We start from the raw sequence: 14964 nt of genomic DNA, 5'->3' as shown, positions 1-14964 counted from the left end.
GGGGGTACTGTTTTACTCGGGAGACTTCGCTGAACACAAATATTAGTGTTTCAAAACAGTAAAACATATCACAGCGATGATATTGTCAGTGAAAGTGAAGTTTTTTGCATTTTTCACACACAAACAGCTCTTTCACTGAGGATATTATTGCTGTGATATATTTTACTGTTCTGATACACTAATATTTGTGTTCAGCGAAGTCTCCTGAGTATAACAGTACCCCACATGTAGAGGTTTTATAGTGTTTGTGAAAGTTACAGGGTCAAATATAATGCTTGATTTTACTTTTTTTTTTTATTGAATTTTGTCAGATTGGTTAGGTTGCCTTTGAGAGCGTATGGTAGCCAAGGAATGAGAATTAGCCCCATGATGGCATACCATTTACAAAAGAAGACAACCCAAGGTATTGCAAATGGGGTATGTTCAGCCTTTTTTAGTAGCCACTTAGTCACAAACACCGGCCAAAGTTAGCGGTTTTTGCATTTTTAACACACAAACAAATATAAATGCTAACTTTGGCCAGTGTTTGTGACTAGGTGGCTACTAAAAAAGACTGGACATACCCCATTTTAAATACCCTGGGTTGTCTACTTTAAAAAATATGTACATGTTAGGTGTGTTTCGGGGATTTATGACAGATAACGGTGTAACAATGTCACTATTGATACATTTAAAATATATATATATTGAAACAGCAATTTCCTACTTGTATTTATAGGCCTATAACTTGCAAAAAAAAGCAATAAAGCATGTAAACACTGGGTGTTTTTAAACTCGGGACAAAATTTTGAATCTATTTAGCAGTTTTTTTCATTAGCTTTTGTAGATAAGTAAAAGATTTTTCAAGTAAAAGTCCAAAAACATGTTTTTTTTTTTATTTTTCACCATATTTTATTATTTTTTTTAAATACAATATATGACATAATATAAATACTGGTATGTAAAGAAAGCCCTTCTTGTCGTGAAAAAAACAATATATAACTTGTATGGGAACCGTAAATGAGAGAGCGGAAAATTACAGCTAAACACAAACACCACAAAAGTGTTAAAACTGCTCTGGTCCTTAACGTACAAACATCGCAAAAACAGGCCGGTCCTGAAGGGGTTAACTGCAGTTATATAGCTGCTCACAGCCCCTACAGGTGAGGCTAATGACCTCGTTAGGCAGTGAGCCAGAACTCCTTAGAAAACCTGGGCTGGACTCATGCACAACCACTCTGACAGTGGGTGGAGAATCGGCCCACCCTGCTCTTCCGAATACTCCACCCCAGGGACCCAAATAACAACAGAGGAAAAAAAACGTACATTTAACCCATTAAGACCGGAGGGCGTACAATTACGCCCTATTTTAAGCGTCTCTAAACGCCGCCGGGCGTAATTGTACGCCCTCTGTTTTTTTTTTTACTTACCCGGTCGCAGGCGATCCCATGCCGGTGATCGCAGGGACTCCCAGGGAGCCCCCCGTGGCACGTCCGCCCTCCAGCAGCCCCCCCTGGCCATGTGAGAGTGAGGTCCTTGCGGGGACCTCACAATCACATGGCCGGGTTAGCTGCCTGCTGTATTGCCAGCAGGGGGACTGCCTGTAATGACAGTCCCCCTGCTGCTGGAAATAAATTAAAATTACATTAATCAGTGTTTAAAAAAAAAAAAAAAAGAATATACTTAGATCATATATATATATATATATTATATCTATATATATATATATATATATATATATATATATAAAAATAAAAAAATGAAGGCTTGCACTCACGGTCTGTTATTTGAATTAAAACAATTCTTCTTTATTCAAGTTCGCTTAAAACATGCTTGCTGTCATCTCATCAACGTTTCAGCCACATCAGTGGCTTTCATCAGGATCAACTCAGCATACAAAACATTACATTTACAAATAGCTGCTAATATATAGCTAAACAGACTCATAAGTAAATTAAAAACACTTACCACCTGTGTGTTCAGGCGCCCGGCGTCTCTCATTTCCATGTGCGCATGTGCGAACACGCCGAAACCGGAAGTGGCGTGTTCGCATCATCAGCCGTTGGCAGGGTAACCCGCAATGTAAACAAGCTCCCTGGCAACGGAATGCTACTGCACACTGCCCGGGCGCCTACTCGGTGGATACATCAGACAATTAAAAACAATTTATTGTAGCATAATCCCCTAATATAGCAGCACAATCTACACCTAATTCACTGGCTATATCTTACCTACGATATACAAGGCAGTGCCAGCTACTACTCCTTGCTCCAAGTCCTCAAACATCCAATAAATGATACATCATAATGGTAAAATTGCTAGGGTTAATACTATTGGAAAAATCCCAAAACAATATAAATCAGATATCAAGCAGCACTCAGAGAAACAAGATCTACTTAAAAGTTCCTCCAGTGCCTATTAAAATGAAAATACATATTATTATGTATAATAAAATTCTATCCACAGTATTAAATACACAATCACTCTATAAAGTGCAAAATATTTTCTTTAACCCCTTAAGGACACATGACGTGTCTGACACGTCATGATTCCCTTTTATTCCAGAAGTTTGGTCCTTAAGGGGTTAAAGTGATACTCGGTGCTCTTATGTACATTAAAGTGCTTGCAGTGATCTATTATGTACATCAAAGTGCATACCTGTGACTTTAAGTGAATAAACGTATTTTAAAGTGCATCTTCTGGTTTTTAAAGTGATACTACTTGCCTTTATGTACATTAAAGTGCTAACATCAATTAATAAAGTGATACTGTGTGATATTTATGTACAATTATGTACACTCAGTAATACTGATTACCTTTATATACATTAAAGTGCTAACGTTGGTTAATAAAGTGATACTGTGTGCTATTTATGTACACTATGGTGCCCATGTCCATTGAAAAAGTGAATAATATATTAGAATGATATTCTGTGTTGCTGTGTATTTTACCATACCATATATCCTTCATATCGAATGTGACTCATACTGCTCAAAAAAACCCACAATGCCTTATAACTTTATACTGGGACAAGGAAGGACTAATAACTAAATATAAGACAATAACATGCCTATAATGATCTTAAAATGATACCTATTGCTATTATGTACCTTAGGAGGTTATATACAACTGTGTACTCCAATGACCGCAATTTTAACGGGTTATTGTCTAATATAAGACCATTCACATAAATTATTACTCAAAGGGGTTGCTAGTAAAGCATACTTGATTGAGTCAAACTCCCTTTGTTCTATCATTGAATACATAATAGGTTATACAACTAAGGCCCTATATTGTGCTGCTATTGGGGATAGTTCTACTCATTAAAACATAGCTTTGCTCAAGAGGTTTGACATATAATCTTATTCAAATGAAGGGGGCATATGACAACTGCTCATTTAAGCCCCTCGGTGCAACTGTGTCCAGTTCATAAATCCAAAACACCTCCCTGCGTAGCAACATATTCCCTCTATTGCCACCTCTTCTTGGAAGCAGAACATGGTCAATTGCCACAAACTTTAAAGTGGCCAAGGAGTGTCTGTGCTCCAAAAAATGTTTAGCCACAGGTTTGTCTGTGACGCCATCCCTGAAAGCCGTTCTGATATTAGACCTGTGCCCTCTGATACGTTCACAAAGTTGCGTTTCCGTTTTGCCGACATAGCACAGGCCGCAAGGACATGATAATTTATATGATATACGTAGATTTGCATGTAATTGTATATCTTATCCTGTAGTTTTTATTCTTATGTGGATGAGAAAACGTGCGTGCTGGCACCATATGGCCGCACGTCACGCATCCTAAGCACCGTACACATCCTCGCACTTGCGACTTCTGGGGTTTGGTGTAACTTTCAACAGGATCCGTTTTCATTAACATGTCTTTTAAATTTCTATTCCGACGAAAACAGATTCTTGGGGGCTCTCTAAATTCACTAGGTAACGTATCCTCATGTGACAACATGTTCCAATTCTTCTTAATAATATTGGAGACTTTCTGAGCTTGGTTATGGAATGTTATGGGAAAGACCAATGCTGGTCTCTTTACGGAGTCCTGTGGCTTGGTTGCTTTATCTTGTGCTTTTTCCAATGCTAGATCTAGGACTCTACTCCCGTATCCACGTTCCAAAAATTTGGTTCTCATCTGTTCCAATTGTTGTTGTCTAACAATTGTTTTAATTGTCTGATGTATCCACCGAGTAGGCGCCCGGGCAGTGTGCAGTAGCATTCCGTTGCCAGGGAGCTTGTTTACATTGCGGGTTACCCTGCCAACGGCTGATGATGCGAACACGCCACTTCCGGTTTCGGCGTATTCGCACATGCGCACATGGAAATGAGAGACGCCGGGCGCCTGAACACACAGGTGGTAAGTGTTTTTAATTTACTTATGAGTCTGTTTAGCTATATATAAGCAGCTATTTGTAAATGTAATGTTTTGTATGCTGAGTTGATCCTGATGAAAGCCACTGATGTGGCTGAAACGTTGATGAGATGACAGCAACCATGTTTTAAGCGAACTTGAATAAAGAAGAATTGTTTTAATTCAAATAACAGACCGTGAGTGCAAGCCTTCATTTTTTTATTTCTACATATTTTTGGCTATGGCTGCATTGCACCCGGCATTTTTTGACGTTTTGTGAGTGTGTGTGCTGGGTACTACTGGATATAATATAAAAGGAAGCTGACAGCCATATTCCTAACCTGAGCACCTACAGATGGTATATCACCTAAACTGCTATTTTTTAGAGCAGAAGAAACAGACTGATTTAAATCAGTGAGGAACATTTCCACTATGGATCAAACAGATGATTTTATGTTACAGGCAGGGGGGTATGCTGAGCAAGCAGAAACCCTGCATTTTACTCAAGAGGAAGCTCAAGCTATCTTATGGGTGCAATCTAGCACTGAATTCCCATGCAATGTAACCACCAAAGATGTGTATTTTCAACTGTTAAAACTGCAGAGAAAGCGAATTGATTTGGATTTACATGGTTTGTTTCTCTCCGACTATTACAAAGTGAAAAGAATTCCCAGAGGCTTTCGCATCATGAATATACCGACAATCGGCAGATTAAAAGCCAAGGTATGCCGAGACTGGATAGGAGTATTGAATAAAGCATCATTAGATCGGATGCTCATTATAATCCAGGATGTGAAGGCAGAAATGGAAGTTGTTACACGTAAAATATTGGAGATTGAAACAGAACATGCGGTCTTATTGGCCACTGGGGAAGGAATAAAGATGCTTGATAAATTAAAGGAGGAAATGTTGAAGTACAAAAATGATCTGATTAGGTTTAAGAAACAAAAATTTGAATATGTACAACAAGATTATATGGAGCATCGTGTCTACAAATGGTTAAGTGGCGCGCATCAACAAAAAACAAGGAGATTCCGGAAGAGAATCGTGCGACCTAAGGTGTATACCATGGATGTCACATCAGGTGAATCAGCTTCGGATACGGATGTATAGTGTGAAGGTGGAGCTTTTTTAGAGAACACTCCCTCCGGCACAACAACAAGGAGCAGAGGCAGAGGCGCAAACGACATAGAACAAGGAGAGGCCATAAGGGGAAGAGCCAATGTCCACTGAGACGATAGTACCTGTATTTAATTTATCCCAGAGAACACTACACAAAGAAGAAATGGAGATAGTCCCAATTGTAGTATCATTTGTTCCTGGGACTAATCCGAATTTATTCACCTGGAATGTGGAATTGTTTAATTTTGGAAGATCGATGCGTTTGAAAGACCATTTCAACAAATCTCCAACATGTTACCCCAACCGAGAACAGGCAACTACAAGATTTAGACCAAAATCGAATTTTGATCCACAAAATAATCGAGCAAGTATTAAAACGTTTTTATCAACTGTCCAAGCTGAATCTGTCAAAGTATTACAAGAAACAGGTCAGATATGGAGTAATCTGAGTAAATAACAGCATGCTCTCATAAACAAGTTAGCACGGGACTCTTCTATAGTTATACGCCCCGCCGACAAGGGTGGGGGTATAGTCATAATGGACTATGACAAATATGCCGATGAAGTTAAAAGACAACTCACTGATGGCAACACTTACGAAGAACTTGAGGGGGACCCCACCACCATGGTACAGGCAAGAATAGAGGAAATATTGAGTATGGGATTAAGAGCCAATTACATAGATTTAAATCAGTATGCATACCTTACTCAAAAATCACCAAGGACACCGGTCATGTACACGATACCTAAAATACATAAAGATCAAACCGCACCACCAGGAAGACCCATAGTATCGGCAGTAGGTGGAGTCCTTGAACCTCTGGGTAAGTGGTTGGATGCACAGTTTAAGGAGACAGTTTTAAATCTACACACGTGTATTAAGTCCTAATAACTATGGATGTGAGTAGCCTCTATACCATCATCCCGCATGATGATGGTATAGAGGCTATGAGAAGAGTCCTGTGTGCTTCATCTACATACAGTGGCCCACCGATTGAATTCACTTTGGAGATATTGGAGGCGGTACTGAAAAATAATTATTTCAGGTTCGAACAACAGTGGTACATGCAGATCTCGAGCACCTCGATGGGTGCGCCGATGGCACCCATGTATGCGAATACATATATGTATATATTTGAGGAAGAGCATATACTGAAACCGTATCAACACAACATCATAAGATATTTTCGCTTTATTGACTATGTTCTAATACTATGGAGGGGTACCATAGAACAAGCACAGCAGATGGTTGAATCCATCAATAAGCTACCCACACCAGTACGGATGACAGCGGATATCAGCACAGAAAAAGTTCATTTCTTGGATGTGGAACTCTCTATAGCAAACAATAAAGTTGAATTTTCCTTGTACACCAAACCAACGGATCGGAACACAATTTTACATTATACCAGTGCCCATCCGAGAAATTTGAAAAATTCCATTCCTCAAGCCCAATTTCTCAGGGTTATGAGAAACAATTCGAAAGATGATGTTAGACAACAACAATTGGAACAGATGAGAACCAAATTTTTGGAACGTGGATACGGGAGTAGAGTCCTAGATCTAGCATTGGAAAAGGCACAAGATAAAGCAACCAAGCCACAGGACTCCGTAAAGAGACCAGCATTGGTCTTTCCCATAACATTCCATAACCAAGCTCAGAAAGTCTCCAATAATATTAAGAAGAATTGGAACATGTTGTCACATGAGGATACGTTACCTAGTGAATTTAGAGAGCCCCCAAGAATCTGTTTTCGTCGGAATAGAAATTTAAAAGACATGTTAATGAAAACGGATCCTGTTGAAAGTTACACCAAACCCCAGAAGTCGCAAGTGCGAGGATGTGTACGGTGCTTAGGATGCGTGACGTGCGGCCACATGGTGCCAGCACGCACGTTTCTAGACAGCCACTAGAGGTGGAGTTAACCCTGCAAGATACTTATTGCAGTTTATAGAAAACTGCAATAATTACACTTGCAGGGTTAGGAGTAGTTGGCACCCAGACCACTCCAATGAGCTGAAGTGTTGTGGGTGCCTGGAGTGTCCCTTTAAGGGGCAGGCAATTGTACACGTTCTAATCAAAACAAACCCTAGAATTTTAATATGTCTATTCATCCATATTTCACCCCTTTCGTATTAAATTCACCCACACTTTCCCATATTTACTTACCTGTCTTGAAGCGTGGGCCGGTGTTCAGCGCGCACCGCGGTACTGGAACTTCAATTTCAGGTTCCGGTTTCCGGCGGGACTGAAAGGAAGTGTGCACACTTCCTTTCAGTCCCGCCGGAAACCGGAACCTGAAATTGAAGTTCCTGTACCGCGGTGCGCGCTGTGAAGCCGGCCCACGCTTCACGACAGGTAAGTAATTATGGGACAAGGGAAAGTGCACTATGGGACAAGGGGAGGGGGGACACTATGGGAAGGGGGGGAGAATACTATGGGAAGGGGGGGAGAATACTATGGGAAGGGGGGGGAGAATACTATGGGAAGGGAGGGGGGAGAATACTATGGGAAGGGGGGGAGAATACTATGGGAAGGGGGGGAGAATACTATGGGAAGGGGGGGAGAATACTATGGGAAGGGGGGGAGAATACTATGGGAAGGGGGGGAGAATACTATGGGAAGGGGGGGGGAGAATACTATGGGAAGGGGGGGGAGAATACTATGGGAAGGGGGGGGAGAATACTATGGGAAGGGGGGGTGAAATACTATGGGAAGGGGGGGGAGAATACAATGGGAAGGGGGGAGGGGAGAATACAATGGGAAGGGGGGAGGGGAGAATACAATGGGAAGGGGGAGGGGAGAATACAATGGGAAGGGGGGAGGGGAGAATACAATGGGAAGGGGGGAGGGGAGAATACAATGGGAGGGGGGAGGGGAGAATACAATGGGAAGGGGGAGGGGAGAATACAATGGGAAGGGGGAGGGGAGAATACAATGGGAAGGGGGAGGGGAGAATACAATGGGAAGGGGGGAGGGGAGAATACAATGGGAAGGGGGGAGGGGAGAATACTATGGGAAGGGGGGAGGGGAGAATACTATGGGAAGGGGGGAGAATACTATGGGATGGAGGGGGGAGAATACTATGGGATGGAGGGGGGAGAATACTATGGGATGGAGGGGGGAGAATACTATGGGATGGAGGGGGGGACAATACTATGGGATGGAGGGGGGGGACAATACTATGGGATGGAGGGGGGGGGGACAATACTATGGGATGGAGGGGGGGACAATACTATGGGATGGAGGGGGGGACAATACTATGGGATGGAGGGGGGGGGACAATACTATGGGATGGAGGGGGGGGGACAATACTATGGGATGGAGGGGGGGTAATACTATGGGATGGAGGGGGGGGACAATACTATGGGATGAGGGGGGGAACAATACTATGGGATGAGGGGGGAACACTATGGGATGAGGGGGGAAGAATACTATGGAAAGGGGGGGAGAATACTATGGAAAGGGGGGGAGAATACTATGGAAAGGGGGGGAGACTACTATGGAAAGGGGGGGAGACTACTATGGAAAGGGGGGGGAGACTACTATGGAAGGGGGGGGAGACTACTATGGGAAGGGGGGGAGAATACTATGGAAAGGGGGGGAGAATACTATGGGAAGGGGGGGAGAATACTATGGGAAGGGGGGGAGAATACTATGGGAAGGGGGGAGAATACTAGGGGTGGTGAAATACAATGGGAAGGGGGGGAGAATACTATGGGAAGGGGGGGAGAATACTATGGGAAGGGGGGAGAATACTATGGGAAGGGGGGGAATACTAGGGGTGGTGAAATACAATGGGAAGGGGGGAGAATACAATGGGAAGGGGGGGAGAATACAATGGGAAGGGGGGAGAATACAATGGGAAGGGGGAGAATACAATGGGAAGGGGGGAGAATACAATGGGAAGGGGGGGGGGAGAATACAATGGGAAGGGGGGGAGAATACTATGGAAAGGGGGGGAGAATACTATGGAAAGGGGGGGGAGACTACTATGGAAAGGGGGGGAGACTACTATGGAAGGGGGGGAGACTACTATGGGAAGGGGGGGAGAATACTATGGAAAGGGGGGGAGAATACTATGGGAAGGGGGGGAGAATACTATGGGAAGGGGGGGAGAATACTATGGGAAGGGGGGAGAATACTAGGGGTGGTGAAATACAATGGGAAGGGGGGGAGAATACTATGGGAAGGGGGGGAGAATACTATGGGAAGGGGGGAGAATACTATGGGAAGGGGGGGAATACTAGGGGTGGTGAAATACAATGGGAAGGGGGGAGAATACAATGGGAAGGGGGGAGAATACAATGGGAAGGGGGGGAGAATACAATGGGAAGGGGGGAGAATACAATGGGAAGGGGGGAGAATACAATGGGAAGGGGGGAGAATACAATGGGAAGGGGGGGGAGAATACAATGGGAAGGGGGGGGGGGAGAATACAATGGGAAGGGGGGGGAGAATACTATGGAAAGGGGGGGAGAATACTATGGGAAGGGGGGGAGAATACTATGGGAAGGGGGGGAGAATACTATGGGAAGGGGGGAGAATACTAGGGGTGGTGAAATACAATGGGAAGGGGGGGAGAATACTATGGGAAGGGGGGGAGAATACTATGGGAAGGGGGGAGAATACTATGGGAAGGGGGGGAATACTAGGGGTGGTGAAATACAATGGGAAGGGGGGAGAATACAATGGGAAGGGGGGGAGAATACAATGGGAAGGGGGGAGAATACAATGGGAAGGGGGGAGAATACAATGGGAAGGGGGGAGAATACAATGGGAAGGGGGGGGGAGAATACAATGGGAAGGGGGGGGGGAGAATACAATGGGAAGGGGGGGGAGAATACAATGGGAAGGGGGGGGAGAATACAATGGGAAGGGGGGGGAGAATACAATGGGAAGGGGGGGAGAATACAATGGGAAGGGGGGAGAATACAATGGGAAGGGGGGAGAATACAATGGGAAGGGGGGAGGGAAGAATACAATGGGAAGGGGGGAGGGAAGAATACAATGGGAAGGGGGGAGGGAAGAATACAATGGGAAGGGGGGAGGGAAGAATACAATGGGAAGGGGGGAGGGAAGAATACAATGGGAAGGGGGGAGGGAAGAATACAATGGGAAGGGGGGAGGGAAGAATACAATGGGAAGGGGGGAGGGAAGAATACTATGGGAAGGGGGGAGGGAAGAATACTATGGGAAGGGGGGAGGGAAGAATACTATGGGAAGGGGGGAGGGAAGAATACTATGGGAAGGGGGGAGGGAAGAATACTATGGGAAGGGGGGAGGGAAGAATACTATGGGAAGGGGGGAGGGAAGAATACTATGGGAAGGGGGGAGGGAAGAATACTATGGGAAGGGGGAGGGAAGAATACTATGGGAAGGGGGGAGGGAAGAATACTATGGGATGGAGGGGGGGACAATACTATGGGATGAGGGGGGGACACTATGGGATGAGGGGGACACACTATGGGATGAGGGGGGGAAGAATACTATGGAAAGGGGTGGAGAATACTATGGAAAGGGGGGGACACTATGGGATGAGGGGGGGAATACTATGGATGGGGGGGGCAATTTCCTGGAATTTCCTTCTTAAAATGAGGTGCGTGTTACACGCCGATAAATACGGTAATTTTTCTTTCAAACTTTATTTTATAGAAATAAAAACTAAATTAAAAAAAAAAGTGTGGAAATTAAGAAAAATTGTTTACTTAGTTATGCGTTGCATTTTAACTGTGAATGCCAAATACGGTTAGCTTTTACTGCAATAAAATATACATATTTGTGTTCAGCAATGCCTCACAAGTACAATGGTACCCTCCATGTACAGGTTTTATGGTGTTTTGTAAAGTTACAGGGTCAAATCTAGTGCTTTCCAGTTTCCACAGATTGGTTATGTTGCCTTTGTGACCATATGGCAGCCCAGGAATGAAAATGACCCTTATCATGGCACACCATTTGGAAAAGTAGACAACCCAGGGTATTCAAAATGGAGTTTGTCCAGTCTTTCCTAGTAGCCACTTGGTAACAAACACTTGCCAAAGTTAGCATTCATATTTGTTTTTTGCATTTTTCACAATCAGCAGCATTATATGTTTGAGTGCTCTAAAACACTCTTATTTGTGTTCAGTAATATCTCACGAGTAAAAGAGTACTCCTTGTGTCCAGATCTTGTTATGTTTTGGAAAGTTAGTGTCAAATATATGACTTGCCCATTTCTGTTTTGGCACATTGAAATTTGCCTGATTGGTTATGTTGCATTTGAGACCGAATGGCAGCCCAGGAATGAGAATGACCTCCATCATAGTATACCATTTGAAAAAGTAGACAAACCAGAGTATTCAAAATGTCCAGTCTTTTTTAGTAGCCACTTAGTCACAAACCATGGTTAAAGTTAGCATCCATATTTGTTTTTTGAAATTTTTACACACAACTGCACTTTCACTGATATTATCGTGATACGCTTTGCTCATATTTGTGGTTATAAAGTTACAGGGTTAAATATAGGGCTGGCAAAATTATTTCACTGGACCTCGGTTGTCAGGTCCTTTAAATTGCAATTCATAAAATCAGATAATCAAGTAAAAACGATTACACAAATCTATACTTAGAATTTAAATATATGTGGAATTGTGGGAGGGTTTGTCGGCCCATGTCTAATCCCTCCTCACAGCTTCTTCCTGACATTCTGATGGCATTTTGGAAAGGTCACCTCAGACCTTTCTGTCCCCCTCGCCGTTCGTGCTCTCCTGCTGTTGGTAGGGATCCCTGGTATTTATCCCGCATTCTGCTAACGCTTTCCTGCAGTTTAGGTATGTCCCACAATGTTGGCAGCCCTATTTTAGCTAATGCATGTCTGGTACGGGGCTTTTGTGAAATCTTTTTGGCCGCCACCAGCACTACACTCTACATTTGTACTTATGTTCAGCCCCATTCCCCCATATTTGCTGTATCTGTTTTGTACTCCTTTTTTTTTCTCTCTCTCTCCTCTCATTTGCTCATTGGTCTGTTCATTACTCTACGCTCTCATACTCTGCAACATACTATTATTATATATTATATATATATATAATCATCAGATTTGTCCTGCATTTTTTTTTCTCTTTTTACTCCTTTGTTTAAACATTTCTATGTTTTGGTCCTTCTAGTGTCCAAGTCAGAGCTGAGGAGAATGATTGATACTGTCCCTAATGATGCTATTGGTAGACGCATTTTTTGTGATGGAGAATACGGTACTGTTCTTTATGTTGGAAGTGTGCCTCCAACGCCAGGTAGGTTATCTGTAAGGAGACTTACTTATTCCACTTCATATTGAAGTGTTTTTTTTTTATTTTTTTTATTTTCTTCAAATCATTTATACTGGGAGAGTGTTTTTTCTATATCAAATGTAGATCAATATTGAAGCATGAAACTTAGAGCCCAAAGTAGCAAGGGGAAATAAAAAAAAAATAGTTCTATATAGATACAAAGTTAAAGGGGCACTATAGGCACCAAAACAACTTAAGCTTAATAAAGCAGTTATTGTGTATATAACATGCCCCTGCAGCCTTACTGCTCAATTCTCTGCAATTTAGGAGCTAAATTACTTTGTTTATACAGTTCTTGTCACTCCTCTCTGCATGTGACTTGCACAGCTTTCCTAAACACTTCCTACAGTCTGTTTAATCTAAAAAAAAAAGTCTTATTACCTGCTCTAGATCCTGCAGGTGCCTCCTGTGTGATTAAAGTTCAGTTTACAGAGTGGACTATCTAAAACGTTAACATCTGGTTGAAAAGGAAACCATTTTTTTTACATGCACCATGTGTGAGTCACAGCCAGGGGAGGTGTGGCTAAGGCTGCATTAACAGAAACAAAAGTGATTTAACTCCTGAATGGCAGAGAATTGAGCAGTGAGACTGCAGGGGCATGATCTATACACCCAAACTGGTTCATTAAGCTAAAGCTTAAGCTTAAGGTTTTCATGCCTATAGTATCCCTTTAAGAATAACAAAGATCAAACTGTTTTAAATGTAGGTTTTAGTGTTTTAAAACACAACCATGCATCCATATTCTCCAAATTGTTGAGAAAAATAATCATAAATTAGTAGCCTTGATGCAAAATTATTCTACATAAAGTAGGCAGACTAGATGGGCCGAATGGTTCTTATCTGCCGTCACATTCTATGTTTCTAGTGAATTTATGATATATAAAGGTTTTTAAAAATCAAAGTGGTTTGATTTGTCTTTTTACTTGCTGCTCTCTCTATAAACCTATATTTTAGAGTATGTAAGTAAGAAAAAATACATGATGCATATGACATAAGTTGTATTCTGACTGCGATATAAAAATATTGCAGGGTTATTTACTAAATTGAGAAATGTCAGGAATTCAATGTGAATTTAAAAAGAATTTTAAATTTAAAGGGAAACTATAGTGACAAGAAAACAAATTTGTATTCCTGGCACTATAGCTCCCTATAGTGCCCCCCTTCCTCAACACAGTGCAGAAGGGGTTCAAAAACCCTTGCTTGTATTTGGATAAGGATTTCCACATAGGAAAGCATTGTACAATATTTTTCTATGGGGATTCGGGTGACTGGATGTCCTCATGCATAGCGTGAGGACGTCCAGTGTCAGATGATCAAAAGTCACTAGTGGTGTAGTTAACCCATAAAGGTAATTATTACAGTTAATTAATAACTGCAATAATTCCCTTTGCTGTGTTAAAGGACCTGCGAATATGCACCAAGAACACTTCAATGAGCTAAAGTGGGCTGGGTGCCTTTAGTGTCCCTTCAAGACCATAATAGTTGAATTGGACATTTCTCAAAGTTAGCAATGTTTTCAGTTTGGTTATTTTTGGTTTAAAATTTGAAATTCACTTTTGAGTCCATGAATGGTAGCTGCCTGTTTCTAATCCAATGGCACTGTGGGTTTTAGAACGTATAAATAATTGTATAATGGTTGTGCTTATGACAATAGATGGCTGGGAAATAGCTAAAATTTGAAAAAATAAAAACTAACTTCCTAGGTAGATTCATATGTTATGTTATGAAGGTGCTTTTAAAGAATTTATCAAACATTAAATGTTCCATTGACTAGCTTAGCATTAGACCTAGTCATTTGTTGTTCTAGTAACACATTCCACGAATGCCACCTAAATATTTCTCATATTAAGTTTGCATATTTGTGATTATCCTGCCTGTTGATGTTTTGGTAAGGTCTTTGGCTTGGAGTGGAATGGGACAATCCTCTCAGAGGAAAACATGATGGAACTCACGAAGGAACAAAATATTTCACTTGCAGGTAAATATTTTCGGACTACAAAGTGTGGCGTAACACCAAATATGCTAGATTCTATTTGATATATTTTAACATATGTTCTGTATATTATGTCAAAAAAGTGACTCCTAAACATCAAACATAATTTATACAGAATATGGAGAGAAAGTAGCTGGTCCATAGAAATATGAAAGTGCTGTGACTCATACAGGTCTGTCTGTATAGACGTGACAAATGGGAAAAGTG

At 42.0% G+C, this 14964-nt stretch overlaps 1 protein-coding gene across 3 annotated transcripts in view; it reads left to right on the top strand.

The window, feature by feature from the left end:
• Positions 1–14964, top strand: part of TBCE (tubulin folding cofactor E) — a 439454-nt gene that overhangs the window by 15811 nt on the left and 408679 nt on the right. For 2 of the 3 annotated variants that reach the window (XM_063443381.1, XM_063443379.1), the window contains exons 2-3: positions 12605–12727; positions 14658–14742. In XM_063443381.1, coding sequence (XP_063299451.1) covers positions 12605–12727; positions 14658–14742 — 208 coding nt within the window. The remainder of the gene's footprint in view (positions 1–12604; positions 12728–14657; positions 14743–14964) is intronic. The other variant, XM_063443380.1, reaches the window with a different exon arrangement.

The sequence above is a fragment of the Pelobates fuscus genome, chromosome 2, assembly GCF_036172605.1.
Source record: "Pelobates fuscus isolate aPelFus1 chromosome 2, aPelFus1.pri, whole genome shotgun sequence".
Taxonomy (NCBI): Eukaryota; Metazoa; Chordata; class Amphibia; order Anura; family Pelobatidae; genus Pelobates; species Pelobates fuscus.
Note: the sequence above shows the minus strand (reverse complement) of the source record. Positions and strands in the feature narration are given on the sequence as shown.